The 21,818-nt window shown below is 40.9% G+C and overlaps 1 protein-coding gene across 1 annotated transcript in view; it reads right to left on the reverse strand.

Moving 5' to 3' along the window:
• Nucleotides 1-21,818, reverse strand: part of igsf9ba (immunoglobulin superfamily, member 9Ba) — a 69,425-nt gene that overhangs the window by 8,878 nt on the left and 38,729 nt on the right. Inside the window, exons 5-17 of the mRNA XM_073488782.1 lie at nucleotides 19,789-19,906; nucleotides 15,963-16,104; nucleotides 13,045-13,190; nucleotides 10,620-10,762; nucleotides 9,770-9,910; nucleotides 9,559-9,678; nucleotides 9,327-9,477; nucleotides 6,638-6,761; nucleotides 5,040-5,215; nucleotides 1,663-1,889; nucleotides 1,151-1,235; nucleotides 885-1,046; nucleotides 210-255 (exon numbers count right to left, since the gene is read on the reverse strand). Of these exons, the coding sequence (XP_073344883.1) occupies nucleotides 210-255; nucleotides 885-1,046; nucleotides 1,151-1,235; nucleotides 1,663-1,889; nucleotides 5,040-5,215; nucleotides 6,638-6,761; nucleotides 9,327-9,477; nucleotides 9,559-9,678; nucleotides 9,770-9,910; nucleotides 10,620-10,762; nucleotides 13,045-13,190; nucleotides 15,963-16,104; nucleotides 19,789-19,906 (1,781 nt within the window). The remainder of the gene's footprint in view (nucleotides 1-209; nucleotides 256-884; nucleotides 1,047-1,150; nucleotides 1,236-1,662; nucleotides 1,890-5,039; nucleotides 5,216-6,637; nucleotides 6,762-9,326; nucleotides 9,478-9,558; nucleotides 9,679-9,769; nucleotides 9,911-10,619; nucleotides 10,763-13,044; nucleotides 13,191-15,962; nucleotides 16,105-19,788; nucleotides 19,907-21,818) is intronic.

A 21,818-nucleotide genomic window follows, 5' to 3' on the forward strand; every position in this document is an offset into this window, starting at 1 on the left:
TGCTGTGTCTGCTAACAAGGCTTTAAAAAGATCTATTGTTTCCAGTCACCAGCTGCTTCAAAATAAACTTAACTGTGCATAGATTTTAATGTAATTTATTGTCGTAAATGTACGCCTTGTCACAGCGTACATGGGAAGGTGCATTAGAAGATGCACAGTAGTATCCACCTCTGGCAGACTGCAGGGCCTCCGGCGTTGACTTTACTTACGGTGACTCAATGCTTTTCCTGAAGTGTGTCACCGACAACGGAGGATCTGAGAGGACAAAAACATTTAAATTTAGCATTTCCTTTGTTGGATGCTTCAAATTAAAGTCGTAGACATGGATGGATTATGACACAATGGGACGTCTGAAAGGGCCCCAACAATCCCACGTAGGAGACCTTTTTGTTTGTTCTGTGTCCCTTCTTGGTAGTTTTTGTCTCTTTGTGGTCACTTTGTGTCTCTTTGTAGTTGTTCCGTGTCTCTTTGTAGTTGTTCTGTGTCTCTTTGTAGTTGTTCTGTGTCTCTTTGTAGTTGTTTTGTATCTCTGTGGTTGTTTTCTTGTATTTTTGTAGTTTTTCGTGTCTCTTTTGTTTTATGTAGTTGTTTTGTGTTTATTAGCGTTCTTTTGTGTCTCTTTGTAGTTGTTTTATGTCTCTTTGTGGTTATTTTGTGTCTCTGTGGTGTTTTGTGTCTCTTTGTGGCTGTTTTACATCTCTTTACATTTCTTTTGTGGCTCTTTGGAGCTGTTTTGCATCTACTTGAATATGTCTTGTGTCTCTTTGTAGTCCTTTTATTGACTTTTGCCCTGGTCCCCCTCTGCCCATTAGGCCCATTCAATAATCCATCCATGGTCAGAGCTCTACTATGTTTATTACATGCAAATCGACAGGGAGACTGACCTGGTTTACGTTTGAGTTTGCGACGGTGTTGCTTATTGACAAAGCAAGCTGCTAGAGTGCTGAACAGTACTGCTGCTGCCAGAAAACAGATAGTTGCCACAACACCCGCCACCACAGGCCGTGCCAGCCCCTCCTCAGGCAACTCTGCAGGGGGGAAGGGATCTGATGGGGCAGACAAGTGGGTAAAATGAAGGGTTAGTGACAACTCTGCCCCTCACAAGGGCCAAGCATTTCTGAGTGCGCTGCTTTTTTGTAAAGAAACAGACCTGTGCTCGACACTCCGACTACGTTGCTGCTCTCGCTGATCAGGTCATCCATGACAGCCATCACTCTGAACTCATACCAGGACTCCTGTTAGAGAGACACACCAAACACACTCTTCTTTGACCGTCACACTGCACTATACTTTCAAAAAGCACTGTATGATTGAGTTTTTGAAAATGTGGTCTATGGATGATGATGATATACATGACTTTTAATTATTGTTTGCATCATAAGAATTGTGATTTGCAGCTGTCTTGTGTGCATATTGTTTTTTAGTGCTACAAACAACCTTTTTGTAAATGTGACCCAACTATAATCTGTAGCTGAATGGTTAATTAAAGGTTAAACATTTTTTGATGATGATAATCAACATTTCCTCTAAACATATGGGGAGATTGGATTAGAAAATAGATTCTTATAATTAACATTTCAGTCAATTATTCCATCAACTTGGGGAGTAGCCCCCATGCCACACCTCACCAAGTCTCTTTATCGAACCGTGTATGTCACTGACCTGAACGAGGTCTCGAGCTATGAGCTCAGTCTCAGTGGATGGGATCAGGTCATCCAGAACCTCCCACCTCTCCCCGAGGCGGAACTCCATGATGTATCGGTCGATCGGTGAGGAGTGGTTGGCCGGAGGGAGCCATGTGAGAAGAACACCGTGCTGCGTGCGATTGGCTGTGAGGCACCGTGGTGGAGTAAGAAGCACCAGTGGTTCTGGGGTACCCAGAGGAGAGCCTGTGGACCAGAAATGTTGCACAGAAAAGTTAACAAAGAGGGAACTAATTCAGACATGACCCAGATAAAAAAGAGCTGCTTCTATGTGACAGTAAACTGATTATCATTGAGTTGTGGACATTAAAATCATTTACAGCTTTGGGAATCACTGATCTACATTTTTTTTCCACCATTGAAACATCACATCACCAAAGTCATTAAAATCTATTCTCTGGACACCATGAATGTTTGTATCAAATATTGTGTTGCCTGCTTCTTGTGTTTTGTTTGCCTTTTGTTGACAGTTTTATGCTTGGACTATATATTTTGCATTTTGGATTTATTGGACTTCGTGTTAATAAAGCTCACTTTTTGTTCAGTTACCTGCTGGTGGAGCTACATGAAAAGTCAGGGGATCACCAAAGTCAGTCGGTATCATTACCTGGTCAACATGAATGTGTGGACAAAATTTCATGGGAATTGGTTCTACAATTTCTGAGATATATTTCAGTCTGGACGAAGTGACCTAAAGTGTAGCTAAAAATTGGCTAGATACTACAAACTGGTCTTAGCGTGACAAAAAATGATTTGGTAACTCCTCTGTATCATATAAACGGTGCTTTGAGTCACTCAGTTTGAAATATGTTGTATGCCCTGGGAGAGTAGAGTGGTTTCTCTCCCTGATATACAACCTCAGAAGTACTCCACCTGACCTCAGACTGAATACTAAGAGAGTTTTCTTTTAAAGCGTCTCTCTCTACAACCCGACTGCCTAAAAGAAGACTCAAATTGCTTAATTTTTGATGACCTTCGGCTGTTTTCTTTGAAGAAAAAAATATGCTTTGAGTCCTGACACAGTTTTCCTAATTGCCCACAAATAAAAATACCCCTACTTGGATAAATATAGATGCAGCACACAGAAAAACACTCGTCGGCAGAACAATTTTACCCAAAAAGAAAATGAAATGTCGGACATGAGCGAATCAAAAACTGAGCGATGGACACTCAAACCATCTTATTAATAGTGTGGTAACGCAGCAAATCACACTAACACAATAACAAAACAGTAAAATTGTCTGGTTTTCAAGGGGAACAAAAGGAGATAGTAATAATTAAAGGCTTGCAAATAATTAAAAAATGAGAAAATAACATGAAATGAAAGACCAAGGCAGCGTTTGTACAATACAGTATCAACCAAACCCCTTATTGTCCACTCCCTTTCATCTGCTTGTGTGTGAACTAGGTCAGAACTATGCAAGCCTCATTTAACCTTTATTGAATGAAGGTAAACTCTCCAACACGCTGTTTGTTGAAGCAGAATCTGAGTTTACACTGCATGAGACAAAGCCATCATTGTGAGGAAGCTACTGCCGTCAAGTCTTTGAGATTATGTTTTGTTAAACCCCCAATTCTCAGTTTTTATAACAGAGTTCGTCACAGCTTTTGGTCTGACTGGTAAGAAGGTCACTTTATGATTTCCATATTTTAAGGAAATGTGATACAACCTGACATTTTTCACCACTTGCCAGAGTTAGGCTACATGGGTTTGACTCACTGTCCACACAGAGGACTTTGGGTGCGCCTTGATTATTCAACACCTTCCCTTTTTTGTCCTTTCCACTATATGGAGGAAAATCTCGCCGTGCACTTCCATCCCTGCATTCCTTTTTTTTCTGCTGAGACATTGATTTTAAACACCGTACACCTTTAATTCAGTTTCTGTTCAGGCGGCAGCACACAAAGACTGAATTGGCAGTGTGCCCTTGAGGCGTGAGTTGGATTTAAACACACATGAATCGAAAAGATGTAGATACACTTGCAAACGTGAATTTCAGCTCAATGGACCGACTGACCACTGAATAACACTGTACATCTTTCTCACGGCAAAACATGTTGACTAGTCAAACACAGGTGGAGCTAATATCATTAATAATGACTCATTTATTGTGTGTGATGGTTTATTGGCACACCTGAATGGAGCAGGGCTACCATCAATGTCAGCAGTTACACCTCTGTCTCTCCTGCTATGACGATTAAAAATAATTGAAGTGAGGATTATTTATTGCATTGCTCAGTGCATTAAAATGTAGTCGGGGTGGGCGGATCGATTTCCAAATGAACAGTCAGTCTAACAGTCTGAACAGCACTGTTAAAATCAGATCTGAGATCAGAGGAGTGAAGCAAAAGGACAGTAGGAGTATTTTAGAGTCTTCTGGACATGTTCGCACCTTATTGTATGTTTTGTTCTCACGTGTACAAACACCACATCTGGTGGGATTAATAAAAGTAAAACTTGTCTGAATCTGAATCTGATACGAATTCTTGATTTGAGTATCAATTCTGGCATCAACAGGATCAATACCAAAAACATGTATCCATGACATGTTTGATGAAATCCCGGGCGTGTGAACACTCTTCATAGTGCTGCAATATTTACATTTCTGCTGTTTTTTACATAATGAACATTTCTTTATTTACCATTGAAAACTGTCTGTCAAGTTTAAACAAACATGTAATAGATTATAGTAGATTATGAAGTATTTTGTTCCCTTACATGATAATACATGCTTTTAACAATATACAGTATTGGTATTGTTGTCGGTGATCCAAACTTAAACCAAATTTTGTCATATAAGACATATAAGTTGGTCCCATTTCTGTGTTTGCTCCTGGACCTTCTGTTCTCCTGAAGCCTAAAAGTCTCAGACACACACTTTAAACAACAGATAGAATCGTGTTTGCTTAGTCATCCTGTGGCATCATTAAAATGATTTGGTGCCTTTGATGTTTAATATTTGGGCGTTTCTTCTCTTAAATCCTGACAGCAGACAGCAGCACAAATGGGCTTAACAAGGGAGGAGGCAGAAAGTCCTTGATTTAAGAACAGTTAATCACCAGCAGTGCAGTATGGAGGTGGAAGGAATTAAAGCTGTGTGTTGTGCAAATAAAAAAAGATGATACTTGAGAGTGTGAATCTGGTCCAAATGTACTGCTTTCATTCTTTTATGCCCTTGGATATATGAATTTAAACATCACTAGAGGACAGTATCTTCTCCTGTGTCTGATGATATTGTAAAAATTATAAATAGTGTTTCGGCGCAGCTCAGTGAGTTGATTCTGAAGTCACATATCAGCGAACATGGATGAAGAAGCTTTTGATGAAGTACCCACCTGCAGTGTTGACTGTCACAACTTCGCTGAATGGGCCTGTGCCCAGTTTGTTTTGTGCCAACACACTGAACTGGTACTCTGTCCCAGGCTCCAGCCCTGGCACCACCAACCAGGTCTGAGCACCAGAAACTGGCATCGAATGCCAGTCATGAGGACCAAAGTCTGTTCTCTTTGACCTAACAACAGAAATGAGACAGAAAAAAAGACGCATTATACATAATGGTGGATTAATGTCCTCATTGACAGTGTAGGAAGGAGCAGTGCTGAAAATCTGCAGTTAATCTAAGATTCAGGCACCGAAGCACTTCTCTCTGTTTCAGACAACATCCTTTAACTCATCATTACAGCACTTCATGGTCTTGCACCAAACCACTTGTCTTTTAGTTCTTACAAAATACAGAATAAAGCTTCTGGACAGGCAGGTTTTATTTTTTGAGCTTAAGGCAGATGAAGCAGCTGAAGTGTTGATGTCTTGAAACGCAAATTTAAAACCTCTTAAGCTTGACGATTGATTCAAATGTTTTATGGCCATTATTTATTCATCTTATCATTTATTTAATTGAATTCATGCTTTAAATGTCTTTTTCATTTTAAGAAATAAACTTATTAAAGATGTTTCACGTCAGCTTTAATTGAACTCAATAGTCAGTCACATATATAGCTCTGTATAATACTGTATACCAAAGTGGTCATTACCCTTAAAACCAGCCTGTAAATGGTTTTACATACAAGTTTGTGTGATTTGAGTGTGGACCAATCTTTTTCATGAATCAGTTATCTCTGTTGATAACACGTTATCAACAATGTGCACAAAAAAACCCACATAGCCTCGTGAAATGTGTTGTTTCAATGAGCCTGGTGAGCTTCATATTGATAGAAAAACATTTTGTTCTTCCTGGTCGTGAACAGAAACCTGAATTCAACTTTTCAAGACTACTTGAAGGTTACTTTAACAACAAAGTTTTGAGGTCAATTTCACTTGATTTATATTTGCTTATTGTAAATTATAATAAAAAACAACTTATTTCTTTTGGCATTTTATTTATTTAGAGTTGTGACCTTCAGTCATTTATCACTGCAGGCATGTAAACAACAAGTCACTGATATTTTACATCCACAATACTTCCCCGCTCTCCACGGGGCTGTAATCTGAAATCTATTTAACATATAATTATCTCCTAACAAGGTAATTACAGGCCTTTGATTCACAAATTTATAGTTTAAACTACACGTGAGAAAAGTCAGGAGTGTTGTGCGAGTTTTCTTATTTTTACAGTCAACAAACACAGGATGTATCTCGTGGTACTCAAGTAGATTATAAACTCAAATGCATCCAAAAATGTTGTTGCATATAAACTCCATTACTTTCCCAACACACACCATGAATTATACACATGCGCATCTACTGAACACCCCGAGAAATGTGCTGTCAAAACAATTCTGCTGCGAGCTTCTGATTGGATTTCATATTCTATCATCATCAGTGAACGAGGGGTCGGGGCTCGTGCTGTATGTCAAACTAGGCCGATAACCTCCAGGTAGAGTTTCCACATCTGCAGACTGACGCCATTGATCTGAAGTTAAGTAAGAGCACTTACACTGGACCGTACCACACAGAGAACGTCTGCTCGAAGCCGCCATCATAACCTGGTTCCCAGGACACATTAGCGGAGGTTGTTGAGGGCAATACATGGATATTACCAGGAGCGTGTGGGCTGGTGCCTGAGTGGTTCAGAGACACAGGGAGGGAATACATTAAAAAAAGTACAATTTACTTATCAGATATAAAACTACTTACAATTATCTTAGAGACACTAGAAACTAGAGAGATCCTCCCTCATTCTGTTGGTGTTTCCACCCCTGCATCATGTATCTGGCTGCTCTCAGTGGATCCCGTGATGCTGGCTGAGGTGGGGACCAGTGTAAGGTCAAGTTCAAGAGCAGCAGTGCTGTCTGCGGCTCTGCTCATACCACCCACATAACAGCTGTGCCGTGTGGCTGGAGGCCAGTTACTTCTCACTGTGATAAAAGAGACCTGAGCGTGGTCTGAGGCGCACAGCTGTCTCCGTCGTCCCGTGACACCTGTCAGCTGAGGGTTGGTCACACGGAGGCAGGCTGAGTGCTGCCAGCTGTGAGACAGTATCAAGTCTCCATAGACACTGGGGCAATGGGCTACTGGGGCAGACTTAGTGACCTGCTCACGACAGACGATATAAAAACCCAGAGTTAAAGGAACAGGAACTTATTTTTTCTTGACAGTAAAGCTACAGCCATAAGTCAGTTAAAAGGTTAGCTTAAAGTGGGTTAGTTTTTGTACACAATTTATAGAGAATAGTCCTGAGTCGGGCACATCAGGCCTGATGCACTTTATGGGGGATATTCACAGGGACTGTTGTCGGTGGCTGTGATCAATACTTTTCCTGAAAAAAGGCACAAAACCAAACTTTTAGCGTTTGAAACTACTGTATGCACCAATTGTATACTGGACGTACAAAGATAAGATTTGCAATGTCCTGATATGTGTTGGGTTTAATAGCCTACATTATATCGCATTGTATAATTACAAAATGGGTCAAATTAAAGTGTAAATTGTTAAAATTAAAGTCTAATCAAACATGTTTAAAGGGGCATTGTGGAACTTCTGTGTTGTGCTGAAAGCCGGTTGTTTGTTTATGTTAGCGGACTCCATTTCCAAGCTAACGTTAGCTACTGTTGCTCTCTGTTAGCAGAGCAGAGAGAGACGACACATAAAAAAAGAGGTGATGAATAAATGTAAATTGTTACAAATTGTGACATTGAGCCCCTTTAAGAATACGTTTCATTTGTGTACATAAGACTGAAACTGAACCAGCATAGAAGGTCGCAGTCACCCCAACAAAAATGGCAGACCGAGCCAATACTGGCCTGACTCTGGATGCCAAAACTTGACCAACGCTGACGCCATTTGGCAACAAACACCCCAACAAAACTGCCAGAACCAGCCCATAAATTGGGCCCAATTCTAGAGAACAATCTCTGCCAGAACTGCCCCATATGTAAGCCAGTTGACAGCCTGTAAAAAGTAATGAGTAACTCATTATTCTACCAGAGCTACCAAAATATGTTTTGTTAATTAGTGAGCTTTTGACGGAGCCGGGCTCGCTGTTTCCCCCTTTTTTTGAGCGCTTATGCTTAGCTAAGCTAACCTAACCAGTAGCAGCCTTAGCTTCATATTTAGACATGAGAGTGATCAAGTATTTTCCAAAATTGTCAAACTTCTTCTTTGAGTTTTAAGGAATACGCAAGTCACAAGTTGTGCTCTTCCTTCACAGAAAAGTCATACAATTGGTCCTAATTTTGCATTAATTCATCTGAAACCCACAACCCATCTTTTCTAGACTACAGGGGTTGAATATCTGAAACTCAACGGATTGATTTTTCGGTGGAGGATTCCTTTAAAAGCCTGGACTACAATCTGAACATGAGGAGCAAATTTAATAAATGTTTCCGCAGGGGAGAGCACTGTGAGCGTGGTGAGAGAAAAGACTGCCTGACAGCACAAACCAACCCCCAAAACACAAGACGTTTGTGCCTCTCATTGCTATGCATTTGTGTACTTTACATCATTCGCATCATTTCCCATAATAATCGCGTCGATGAGGATTTGCACCTATGGAAGCCAGCTTCACAACTTTGTGAAAGGCATTTATCTACTCAAAATGACTGCTATTAGAGCTGTACAGACATTGTCACAACTTAAACAAGCAAAGGGCATAATCAGTGCTATGATCTCACTTAAGTTATAAAGGCCATTTAATGAGGCTGAGATTAATCCTTAAAACCTGAACCCTATAATTTGCATTACAGGCATTAAAGGAGACTTTTACATGTTCAGGTCTTGAACCACAACACAGTGAACTTAACTAACAACTTACTAACAACGCAATCTTTCCTTCAAAGCCCTGTTTAAACATCCTAACTCTGCTCGCCTTTGTCGACACTTCAGTTAATTTAAGAGTAAAAAGATGTCCTTGGTGCACTGACTCAACAGACAAAGGCTGTAGTGACGGGTGATACCACACTGAAGTCACAGATTCAGCCTTTAAATTAAGCTATTACAGATTAGATCTAATGAAATTTTAATGATGCCCAAGGGGAAATTGGGCAGAGGCAAGGTGTTAGAGGGATGACGGTCGTCTTCATGCGACTCACTCAAACCCTACAGAAAAGAGGACAGACAAGGGGACTCAAAGCAACTCTGAAAGGTGAGTTTTGTTGAAATAACTTGTAATAACAGATTGTTCGTACCGATGACGAGGATACGCGTGCTGGCAGTGATGCTCGTGACCACATTGGTGGCGACACACTCCCATTCTCCGTGGTCCTCCTTGCTGAGCGACAGAAACTGTAAGCTGCCACTGGGTAGGATGTTGTGCTTACTCTTGCTTGGCTTCCCCACCTTCGATGGACACAGAGGACGTGGTTAAGAAGTGCAAGAAGATGATTTAAAACTTATTTGTCATGCGTTCGTCTGCTGCACCTTTCTCCAGGTGATGGTTGGTATATCAGGGTCTCCAGAAGCAGCACAGGGGATAACTAACTCTCTCCCAGCCTCCTGACGGTACTCCCCCCCAGGCCTCACATTAAAGTAAGGGGGATCCTGCACGAACACACATACAGCAGAGCATCATGGGCACATCAGTCTATGCTACAACATGCAGAAACTGATCCAAACATGAGCACTGATGTACCTTTAGCACCAACGTGGCAGGGGGGGACATGCCCATGGTACCCAGGGCGTTGTAAGGCACACAGGTGTAGGTGCCCAGGGAGTCTTCTGTGGCCTCCGCCACCCGGATACTTCCATCTGGCATCAGGCTCCAACCGGGGTACTGCGAGACAAGGAGGAGCATCTGAAATGCTTGATTCAGAACGTTTTTTGGGCATGGCTAAGTGTGACCTTGTTCATATCTTTTATTTATTTATTTTTTCTTTCTGCTCTTCTAGGTGAGTGTGCTCCATGTTTAGATGGCTGGGGCTTGGGGTGGATAATATTAGTCAAAGCACTGTGCATGCTCATTGTATTTCTTTCTTGAATAAAACGAAGAAAGAACAAAAGAAAACCCCCCAAATTGAATTCAAGTCAGACGAATGAGGAGCGAATGTTTATGCGATGCAGATCTGCCCTCGACAGCAGCGAGAAAATATCGTCTGACCTCGGGGACAGAAAGATTAGACGACAGACAAATGGAGCGACAGATAGCGGAGTGACCAGAGAGAGATACTGTTTCTAGATCTGCAAATGATTGAATTCTTTGCAGAGAAAGCATGATGCTGAAATGATAACAAAGCTGTAACAGTAATATTTGTAGCTGGAGTATTAAAGGCTGTAAGATATTTTATTTTTCTGGAGAATTGATCGATATCTCCGCAAACATACAGGACAGATTCAATAATGAGTGTGACTTTAATAACAGAAATGGTCACACTGACAGCAAAGGGCAGCAGTACAGAGATAATCATATACCAAAGCAAAAGTATCACTACCATAATATAAAAATACTCTAGAAATCCTAATCCGAAGCCCTGAGGCAGACAAACCTTCTCCACTCTGAGAGGATAGCCGTCTTTCTCCCACTTCACTGATATCACAGGTGGGTTGGCGTCCACCGGGCAGCGGATGATGCCTGGCAGTTTCCGTGGGACGTAGATGACCGGGGGCATGTTGATCACTCGGGCAGGGTCTGGATGGAAAGGACAGGTTCGGTATTAAAGATACTGGATGCATGATTAAGTCAAATATACTGTATTACTAATCTTACTCGATGGAATAGACCAGAGCACGCATTCGTCAGAGATCACAGAGTAAGAGATCCCTCCAAACTGGCCAAATGGTTGCCTTTTCGGTTGTTCTTTTAGGACGAGAAGTTAAGAAATCTTATACGAGCATTATTTTTCATGAAATCACTGCGATGTACACAAAAAATGTGCCTCAAGAGATATTCTAACTTGTCAAGAGTTCCCACGAGACAGTGTTCAGCCAGACATATTCTGTCAGAGGAGAGCTGTGTTGGTAACGCTTATTAAAAGAATGTTTTATGAGGCGGACTTTGCGCAGGATGCAAAGGAGAGTTTACAGAATCAACAGAAACAGCAGAAACAAATAGGCTCACAGTGTTACACTTTCTTTTTTGTACCCTGGAAAAATACAGCTGTGCAACAATGATGATCCTGTAACGACAAAAAGATTTTTAAATTTTAAATATTTTAAATGATAGGGGAGCTATAATATATAGAAGATGTGTATAGACATGTCCATATGGTGCATTTCTCAAGACTTGGTGACATTACACACCAGTTTTTCCTTGCTTGCACTGTAGGACACATAAAAAGGGAGCACTGGTGGACGAGACGATTGAGTTTTCCAACATCATGTCTGCATGTGCCTGTGCAGTTTGTGCAAGATGTGTTGCTGCATCACTACAGGCTGTAAAAGGATGCGGCATGCACAAAGCTGAGTGAAATGACCTACTAGTTTCTTGTTTTTGTTTCCCTGAAGCTGCAAGCTGTGCATGTTTCTCTCTTTCCTCTTTTCTCCCTCTCTCTCTCCCTAGTTTTCTTCTATTTCTTCTCTCTTTTCACTCCGGCTCATCTCTGCTGGACCATTAGCCGACTCTGTCTCCTGGCTGTTGATACCTCGCACAGATGTTAGAGCTGGATCATCGCTCACTTATGTTACACAGTCAACACATTTATCTGTATTTTTGTCATCAAAATTAGACTCTTTTTGCCAATCGTCTTCATGTGGCCCGTCCTCTCCTGGGTCACCATGGTGGAGAGGAGGTCAAATAGCAGAGGTGCTGCTATTTGACCTCACCTGAAGTTGTACAGATGTCCTCCTGGATCCACATTCTTCACATTTATTTCATAATGTACTTGTATCAGAAACTTTGTCACTGTATTCTGTATATTCTGTGTTTTCATTGGTCAGTTGTGTAACACGTGACATTTATTGCATGTCTGTCCATCCTGTGAGAGGGATCCCTCCTCTGTGGCTCTTCCTGAGCTTTCTTCCATTTTGTTTTTTCCTGCTAAAAGGGAGTTTTTCCCTTACTTCTCCTGAGACACTGTGATTTGTCCAAATGTTTTTACCTACAGTCTTAATGGGGTTTTTGCAAATATTAATATGAGTTGTATGCATTTTGTCATCATATTTTTTCTGTTTATATTCTTGGTGCCGACAAATAAAAACGTTGTGCTACCATCTGGAGTTTCTGCTTTGCCGATTTGTGTAGTACAACGAGGAGTCGTCCTTCTCCTTGCAGACAGGACACTTAAAAATAAGTATTTTTAGTCCTAGGTTGACTTTCTGCACAATCCCTGAGCGTGATTCTGAGAGGCTTGATAAATACAGGCCCAGAGTTTGTTTTGCATAAAGCATCCAGGACACTGGTTTAATTATGGTCTGCTGTATTTGAGGCCAGTGATGAAATCGCTGCCTGTAGTGCTGTGAATCCCCCAGCTCTGCCTCATACTGTAGCGCAGTAATCAATGACCAGCAGCAACTTGGGAGCAAATTAGCCTCAACGCACAAGGGCTGGCGATGAAACGTCAGATGGCCAGGAGTGGCGTTTGGCTCTCATCGGTCAGAGCTGATGAGCAGGAAGGTCACTGTTTCATTTAGGTGGAGCCAGATTCAAAAGAGAGACGGGGAGGAATGGAGTCTGAGGACGAGTCTCCCGTCTCCATCTTTGTGTACAGGAATGAGGTTGGAGTTGGGATAGAAAATAACTGAATTCACTCAAAATGTGAAAATGGTCAAATAAGCTCGGTGTGCTCCCGTCTGTCTGGTCTGACCTTGAAATTCAAGAAGGTTACTTTGCGTTACAGCGTGAGAGCAGCGCTGCCAAATACTACAGCAGCCTCCAACACAGGCAGCCTCCATACTGCTGCTGCTGTTCTCCTCCTCGCACAGCTCGCTCTACCCGCCCCTCCCCCTCCACTTTGTTGCCACGGTAACACTCACACTGAACAGTCAGGTAGGCCGATGCCGAGGGCGAGATACCAAGGCTGTTGCTCGGACTGCAGGTGAATTTCCCGGCATCCTCCGGCTTGACCCGGAAGATGATGAGGGTGCCGTCGATGAGGATGCGCACTCGGAGCTTCAGATCACTACAAGAAGACACAGACCTTTTGTCACACACTGAAGCAGGACAGGCCAGACATCTATTTCTTTCTTCTGTTTTTTTTTTTTTTTTTGGCTGAGTTGCATGAGGGTGCCATAAGAGAGCAGCAGAGAGTCGAACAGCAGCTCGGCTCTCTGAGAGGGATCCAAAGAACACACAGTACAGAGCAGGAGACTCAAATAAATCTGCTAATTGCCATAATCGCCAAATGGTGCAGCCTTCATGTTTTCCCCCCTGACACTATTTAAAATTAAACACAGTAATGATGGAGCTGCTGTCCTTGTCCACACAGAGATATATTTCAACATTTTAGCATAAAAGAGAATTAACGCTCAAACAGAATATGTCTTTAAATAAAATGCTTTCTTACATGACCTCGCACTAATGTCGTTATTAATAGTTAGTAAATCATTTATTTAAGGGTTAGAGTTCAGTTGATTTGTTTGCACTATCATAACTGAAGATCTAAGATGTGGTATACAGTAGATTTGTCTACTCAGAAAACATCTCTTTCTCTCTTCATCCACAATAAATCTCCGGTCAGAGGGTCACACGGGAACAAAGATCTCAGCTGCTGTATGACTTCACTGCCATGGATGCATAGTGACATAATCGTGAACAGTCGTACATTATATCTAATCAATACACAACAATAAAATGACGTTATGTCACTGTGGAGAAGAAGCTGAGATGTTCCTGTGTGACTCTCTGACCGGAGATCTATTTTAATTGAAGAGGCAGCCGTTAATCAACAACTTATTGAGAATATATTATTAACAAATGTATCTGTGTTATTATCAGATAAATGCTTTGACACTATACACAACACACTATAATAATCTATAATATAATATGATCAATGTTGGAAAATGAACATGTTAGAGTAGCACAGAGACAGGCTAAGAGGAATAAAAAAAGCAGATAAAGAACTATTTGAATGAAAAAATGAAATAATATAAGACATTAAATACCCTGGAAATGGCCTTTAAAAAGCTCCATACCATATAAATTACTATACTTTAGATTATTATACTTTAGTCATGGGAAAGCGTGTACTCTTTCCTTTCATATCAAGCTGCAAAAAAGCTGTGGCATGACGTGTTTGAGTTAAGTTGCCTGACTCGACATAACACAGCCTGTGACGTGACTATTGCACGTGAGCACAGATACATTGTGCAGCCCTACTTTAGACCATTCAAGTGAACTCAAGCAGTGATGATGTGCGAACTATATTTAATACCTGTATAGTCGGGCTGGGTACCGTTCACATTTGAACTGATAAGATATTAGTACAGGTTCCTGGAATATGGTACTTTATGTTCTCTGTACATTAAAATGTAATTTCAGTTGCAAACTACAACTAGCAATGATTTAAGTGATTTACTTGCATACTGTAATATTGTCGAATAAATAGTATGCAAGATTCATACTAAGATTTCAGACATAATGAAAAACTTCACATACAGTTTTAACACACGAAACAGCATATAGGTAAGGAACTAAGGAAGTTTTGGCAAACACCAGTAGCATGGTAAGATAACATCAACCAAAGCAGTGATAAGACAACAACAACTCCTTCACCAAAGTGATTAATTACATAAAGGCCTCGTCGTTCGTGTTGGAGGGTTCAACTCTCCGTGAGCGAACACAGCGCTGGCTGCGGGCGTCAGTGACTGCTGTGGTGGACCTGCTTTCAAGCTCTCAAACACGGTACACTCGTCAGCTTTTAGATATATTTGATGTTTGACCAGGTGTTTCCTCAGGTTAGATTTGTTACCCTGGGCATTGCATATATCTCAGTGAGTGTTGCCCTGCTCACTGTGTTGCTGGAATTGACTAAACGTGAATCTGTACTGACGTAATTTGCTCAATTATGGATATTATATGTATGTAACAGATGTGAATTGCACACATTATACAGTATAGTATTAATACAATGCTATGAAATATACATAATAGAAATGGTAGCGAATACATGATGTAGCCATGAATATAACAATATAAAAATATAATAAAATAATTGATATGATTCAATGTAAAGCAAAAATGCTAGATATGTTACGACTACGACTGCCAGAGTAATAACTCACAAACCTTTATGAAATTTAATGCAATAATCTCCAGTGAATCTAACCCATCCTGCAAAAAAGACAGAAAAAAGAAACGAGCGTGGCGCCATGAAGCTGTTTAAAATTAGATTGGACTCTTCAGTGCTTCTCCTCAGACACTTGTTTTCACTGCAACTCAAACTCCCATTCACTTGTTCTTCCTTCCCACTTGTTCTGTCTGTCACTCGCTCTCTGTAAAAACCTCTCAGGCTCTAAAGACCTGCTCTGGGGAGCCCGCAGAGGTCCTGGCTATGCTTCAGATCATCGCTGCATGAGAGGCATATGATGACACAAGGCCTGAGTCATGTGATATTGTCATCAGAGCGCACTAACTCGCCTGGCACCGTCCTGACAGACCCCCGCCAGGCTCGCCTCTTACTGCCTCTCGGGCCGCAGTAGGACAGGGCACCGGCACACACACACACACACATAGACACACACTCTAAATCGTGCACAGCAAAGGGCTCAGAGACACACAATGTCATTCACATCGCAAACGCCTCATGCTGCCTGTGTGGTGGTGATTTAAATGAGCCTTTAAGCGACGGGCCTTTAAGTCTTAACCTCAGCCGAGTGCTTAACTCTGAAGTTTCCCTACGGAGAGTTTCACTGCAGCTACAGGACAGAAGTGAACTCGATCATAACTTTACTTCTTGAAGTAGACGTTATCCTCCTCCCAGAACCAGGTGTAGGTCAGGTTGCCAGGATACGCCTCCGCTTGGCAGGTGAAGAGTGCATTCTGGGATATGTTGACAGTGACGTTTTCTGGTGGGGATACGATGTATGGAGGCCCTGGGGGGAACAAAATCACTTGTTTTAGCTTTTTGCTCACAGAACAGTCTGCTGTTTTAACACATTAAAGCTGCAGGAACTGTTTTTTGGACTAATGAACAAAAAACGTACACATCCATACATATGTTAATATGACGCATTTGCTCGCGAACAGATGCCTGATACACGTCAAACACTCACAGAGCAACATTAGCATTGATTCATAGTCGTGTCTCTGTTCACCTGATGGATTTAAGTCCAAAATTAACTCTCTTTTAACTCTGTTTTTGGTCTCCACCACCTCCTGACAGAAATATCTTGTCTCTTTAGCTGTTAAATGCTCCGCTGTGTTCACCAGCTGGTCGATAACTGTGTCTGTTTGTTGTTTGTTGGTGGGCAGGTAGAGTACACCAATTTCATGAAAACTGAGATTAAACCAAAGCAGTGAAAGCTTCGAGCTGTTAAAACCAAAACAAATAGCTAAAAGACATTAAAAATAACTTAGCTTGATGGAGCCCTGATGGTCAAAACATGTTGGCTTTTTAAACGATTGCTCTTTTAATGATTCAGCCACTTCAATAAAGGCTTTTTAACGTTTCCTTCCTTGTTTCTTGACATTTTCTTTTTTGGACACACCCTGTTCTCCCGTTTTCCAGGAGCACCCGACACAATTCTCGCCTACATTGTGTCAAATAGGGCAACCAGTCATCTTATCAACAAAAACTAATGGTAACAGCAACAGCACATCAGTTTGACTTGTATTTAACTGTGCCCTCCCATTTAACTTCAATTGGGATACACCCTTTGAGCCGCAGTTACAACACCTGCTTTTATCAGCGTGAAGTGGTTAGTATCTGCAACCGTTATCATATTATTATTCCCAAATATGAGCTGTATCACTCAGGATTTACCTCATCACTGACTGTACTTTCATTTAAAACATTTAGCAAATTGAAACTGAAAATACTATGGAATAGTTAGATTTAATCCTATTACTAATCAGTTACGTTTTCTGTGTCACACGTGTCTAAATCAGGTTCAGTACAACAGATTTTTCACCATCACAACTTAGAGAAGAGAATTACAGAGACAGTCTGCATTTTTAAATTATAAACAATCCTATTGAGTCATATGCAGGCCTACTCTGCTTCCACTTTGGGGATGTCAACATTTTTTCAGGATTAGGGTGAGACAGAGCACACACTATGCATTATTTACAATATATCACCACAGTCTGGTGTGAAATACAGTGAGCAGGCAGCTATTGCAGCCTTAATAGTAGTCAGTGTTGAAGCTTACGCGTGCTTCACATTGTAAACTTTTCATCCCCGATGTACTCGAGGTTTGCTCTGAACTCTCAATAAAACAGCAGAAGCCATGAAAGGTAAGCTGTCTTTTATGAGTGGGCCCAGATACAAGCCTCCTGGTTATTTTCCTCTCAGTGTGCGCGGCTTTATGCATCAGGTGGGACCACTGACGGCAGCGTGCGGGTGTCTAACATAACAATTAAAAACAGATCACTGGAGTGAGAATCATGACTCCTCAGATATCTGCTTGTTATTGCTCTGAGTCCTGATCACACCAGCTTTTTATTTCTTGGCGCATTTCACGCTAATATTCAACTCCAGCATGAACATTTTATTTATGTGGTCTTCTCAAACCGGGCTGTGGATTTCTGTAAGTGTTTCACACATTGAGGGATGTTGTACGAGGTGAAATGTGTCACTGTTTGTGTGCATGTTCAGTCAGGAATGTAACCTCCATCTCACACCTAACTGACATTATTGTAGTATTAATATGACAGCAGTTAACAAGAGATTCAAACCTCATCCCCACACATGGATGAGTGCAAACCTTTTGTAATTTTATCCCTCAGTGTCTCAATTTCGTCACAATTGTGAAACTAAAGGAGGAACCCTGTTACATGACATATTAAATATTGGTAAGTCTTTATATTAAAGTCCTTGGAAGGCCATTAATAGTCCTTATAAGATGCTTATTAACACTATTATGTATTAATATGACTAAATTAGTGTTAATAATAGCATCATAAACAAGTTAATTGTAAGATTATAAGACATTTATAACAGTTTATAGATGTTTAAGATTGTCAATAAAAGCCTTGTGAGCTTCTTATTGACCCTAAGTCCCGCCTACTGCCGCTCTGCGCTCCAATAACAGCTGAGCGAGCTTGGTACCCAGATGAACCTCTGTCAACTTCCCGGTTTCCTGTTAAACTTAAATGTGCAACGTGCGAGGTTCACTTTGAAAAGAAAAACAAGTTAAGAAGATTGGAAGAGCGGATTAGCCCGATCTTCACGGACACATCACATTGTATATAGTCACATCTTAGGTTAGCTAGTTTTAGCAAAATGCTGCCTAACTAGTTAACTAAGGTATAACGATTACCTAACGTTACATCAAGAAGAGTCAGACCACCAACGTTAAAAGATATGGAAAAGGACAGATAAGTTGGTTGCTGACGTATTTTAAAGATGATGTGAATTATTGGTAGTTAGAAAAGATCAGGGCTTCTCTCTTTTCATAGAGATCGAAATATTAAACAAATGAAATTGGACATTTCTGGAATAAAGTGGAAAGTCTGAAACATTTAATAGCTGTACAGAACATATGGATTTTCACGCCAATGTAATGCAGTCATCGCAATTCAGTCATAATGTACGTCGGAAAAATGACGTTTTCTCTCATAATATTACAACTTTGATCTCTGAAATGTTAGATCGTTTCCTTCATACTTGCGCAATAAAGGCATCGTATTGATTTAAAACATTGCTTACAATGATCCAAAACACCAAGAAATATAAATAGCTAAAGCAAGATTTTAAACCTTTTTTCTCAATGAAACAAAAATCAGTTTTAACCGCAGGGCTCTTGCTTCATGTTGTCAGTCCACAGCTGAACGACCTCTGCTGCAGTGTGTTGTGGTTGAGAGAACAGTTATCGTAGTATTAGCGGGTCCACTGGAGGCCTGCAGACTTAATGCAGTTGCATCACATGCACCAGTGGCTACGCTGCTCACTAGGTTACAACACAATGATTTTTTAATGTGTGTTTGCAGTGAGTGCGCACGTACACTTACTATACTGTAAACAGAGAGGAGAGTCATTCCTCTGCTCTGTTTGCGGCAGCAGAAGTCAGGCATTAAAAATAGACCTCACGCTAACTCTACTGTAAAGGCAGTATGCTCAGATTCTTGTTAAATACACACTGTTAGCTCCCCTCAGCCCTGCAGTATCAGGAGACTGAGAGAACTGGAGGCTGGCATCGCAGCCATCTATCTGATCTGTGTCTAGCAGAGAGCCTAGTTAATGGACCGGAGACAGACAGTGACGTTCACACAGACAGATCCTGTTGTACACACATGGCTGTGCACAAGAGCACACACACATGCACACACGGAGGCCCCAGACTGAGCTATTGACTGACTGACACAGACTCAGAAGCTACGTTACATACATCAGCACACCAGAGAGTTGCATGCTTTGAAATGCTACTACAGTAAATGCCTTCCAGTATAAATAATGAAACTGAACTACTTTAATGATGCAAATGCAATATTTGGCTGCAGGAAAAAGGATTAGAAACATGTTTTTTCATTTCCAAATCTGGAGCAAATACATTTGTCAACAACACTTATTAATAAACTCGTTAAAACTCAGTGTGCTGGATTCATGGATACAGTACCTTGAACCAGCAGACGGGTAGTGTGGAGCACCTCTCCCTGGTCACTGTAGGCTCGACATGTGTACGCCCCTCTGTCATCTCTAGTGATGCCAAGGATGGTTAGACTGCCATCATGTACCTGTGGTGACATGCAAGACACAAAACACATTAACATCCAACCGACATAAAACACTCTGATAATGTGAAAAACACAAGTGCTGAGAGTCATGTCTCAGGTTGTTAATGATAGCGGTGGAGGAAATATTCCTATTAGAGGAACAGTGATTGACAGAAAATTAAAAATCAGCAACAATGGTGATTGAAAAGTAATTGAAAGTCTCACTCCCAGGTTGTCAAATACTGACACTATAGGTCGGCCTGACTTCTAACCCAAAGCATCGGTATTTGACGAGCTGTCAACGAGACTCAACAATCAACTATCTTTCTCCAGAATTGTCTTTCTTACATTTAAGTTTTTGAATATTTGCTTGTTTTTTATATGCTAGAAACAGGTAATCGATTAGCAGACTAATCACTGATGAAAACTGTTTTAGTTACAACCTTAACTCAGATCCTTTACTTCAAATGGAAACACATAACACCCCCTAATTTTGTGGCTTCTGAGGCAAAGACAACTAGATAGTTTTTTGTCGAAGGAGCAACTCACATCAACACAACACCTAAGTTCAGAACACGAGTTCATTCTATAATTTAGACGTGAAAAGAGACAGAAATGGAGCCAGGCTACCAGCCTGACTGGATCGCCAGTCAACCTTCATTTACCTGGGAGATTTCATGCCTGATAAACAAAAGTGAGGTTTACAGGGAACCAATAGAAATGCAGATGGTGTTGTGATACAGGGAGTAAGATCCCTTTACTTCGTAAAAGTACATTCAAATTATTATCAAAATGTACTTAAAGTATCAAAAGTAAAAGTACTTAATGCAGTAAAATGTTCCCTGCGAGTGAGTGAATGCTATTAATTATTACACCATTAGATTATTTTCACTGATGTGCTGAATTAATGTGTTTTTAAACTAATCACATTTTGTAGGTCTGCAACTAATGACTACTTTCATTATTAATAATCAGTGATAATCAGTTGATGTCAGTGCTGCACAACATAACGTTTCAGCATCGACCCTGCACTGTTAGATATCCTGCTTAGGTTGCAGAACTTAAATATACACATCTGCCAGTGAGTACTCTTTCTGCCACTCACTGGTTATAATTATTATGACTTCTGCCTACTGTGACATTAGGTTCATAGCCTCTCTTGAGCTTTCCAAGTTGACAGGTGAAAAATTCCTTTACTTTTTCATATCGCAATGTCACTTTTACCATTTCGGAAAACAGTGAGACATTCTGCTGACAATATCACAGAAGGCCGAAGGGACATATTACAATTCTGTTGACCACCAAACATTAAATGAAGAAATGTACTGTCATTTCCAAGAATATACTGTTGGGTAGTTTAATCTGATTCTGTTTTGTATGTACAATCTTAATTGTAAAAAGTACAAATACAAGTGCCTCAAATTTGTACTTAAGCTCAGTAAATGTACTAAGTTACATTCCACCGTTGGTCGAAGATATATAACACCCTCACTCTTGAAGTCTACACATCCAACACTTCAGAGTCATGAATGTGTCATGCTTTAATTAACTCCAGGTCTGATTCCTGCATGTGGTAACCTTGGAAACGTCTAACTCTGTGCTGCTGCGCGTCCCCGTGTGCAGCCACTGATGAGAACCAATAAGTGGTGAAGAAAGACATTAACCAAACCTAATAGAAACACCCTCATAAATTATGCAACAGGTTGCGAGAGGCTCTGTCCATTCAAGTCACACACAGCTGTAGTCTGTCCATTCATGCAGCTGAGAGGGGAATCTGCTACGCCTGCAGAATTATTCCTATTCATCTGTCTTTCAAATGCTTTATCGCCGAGAGATGAGACTAGTAGATCAACATTTATCAGCTGTCAGTCTGTTGGCAAACTGAATCATCATCGCTCGGATTGTCTATCACGAGGTAACACTTTGTGCATCA

This window comes from Pagrus major, chromosome 2, assembly GCF_040436345.1.
Source record: "Pagrus major chromosome 2, Pma_NU_1.0".
Lineage (NCBI taxonomy): Eukaryota > Metazoa > Chordata > Actinopteri > Spariformes > Sparidae > Pagrus > Pagrus major.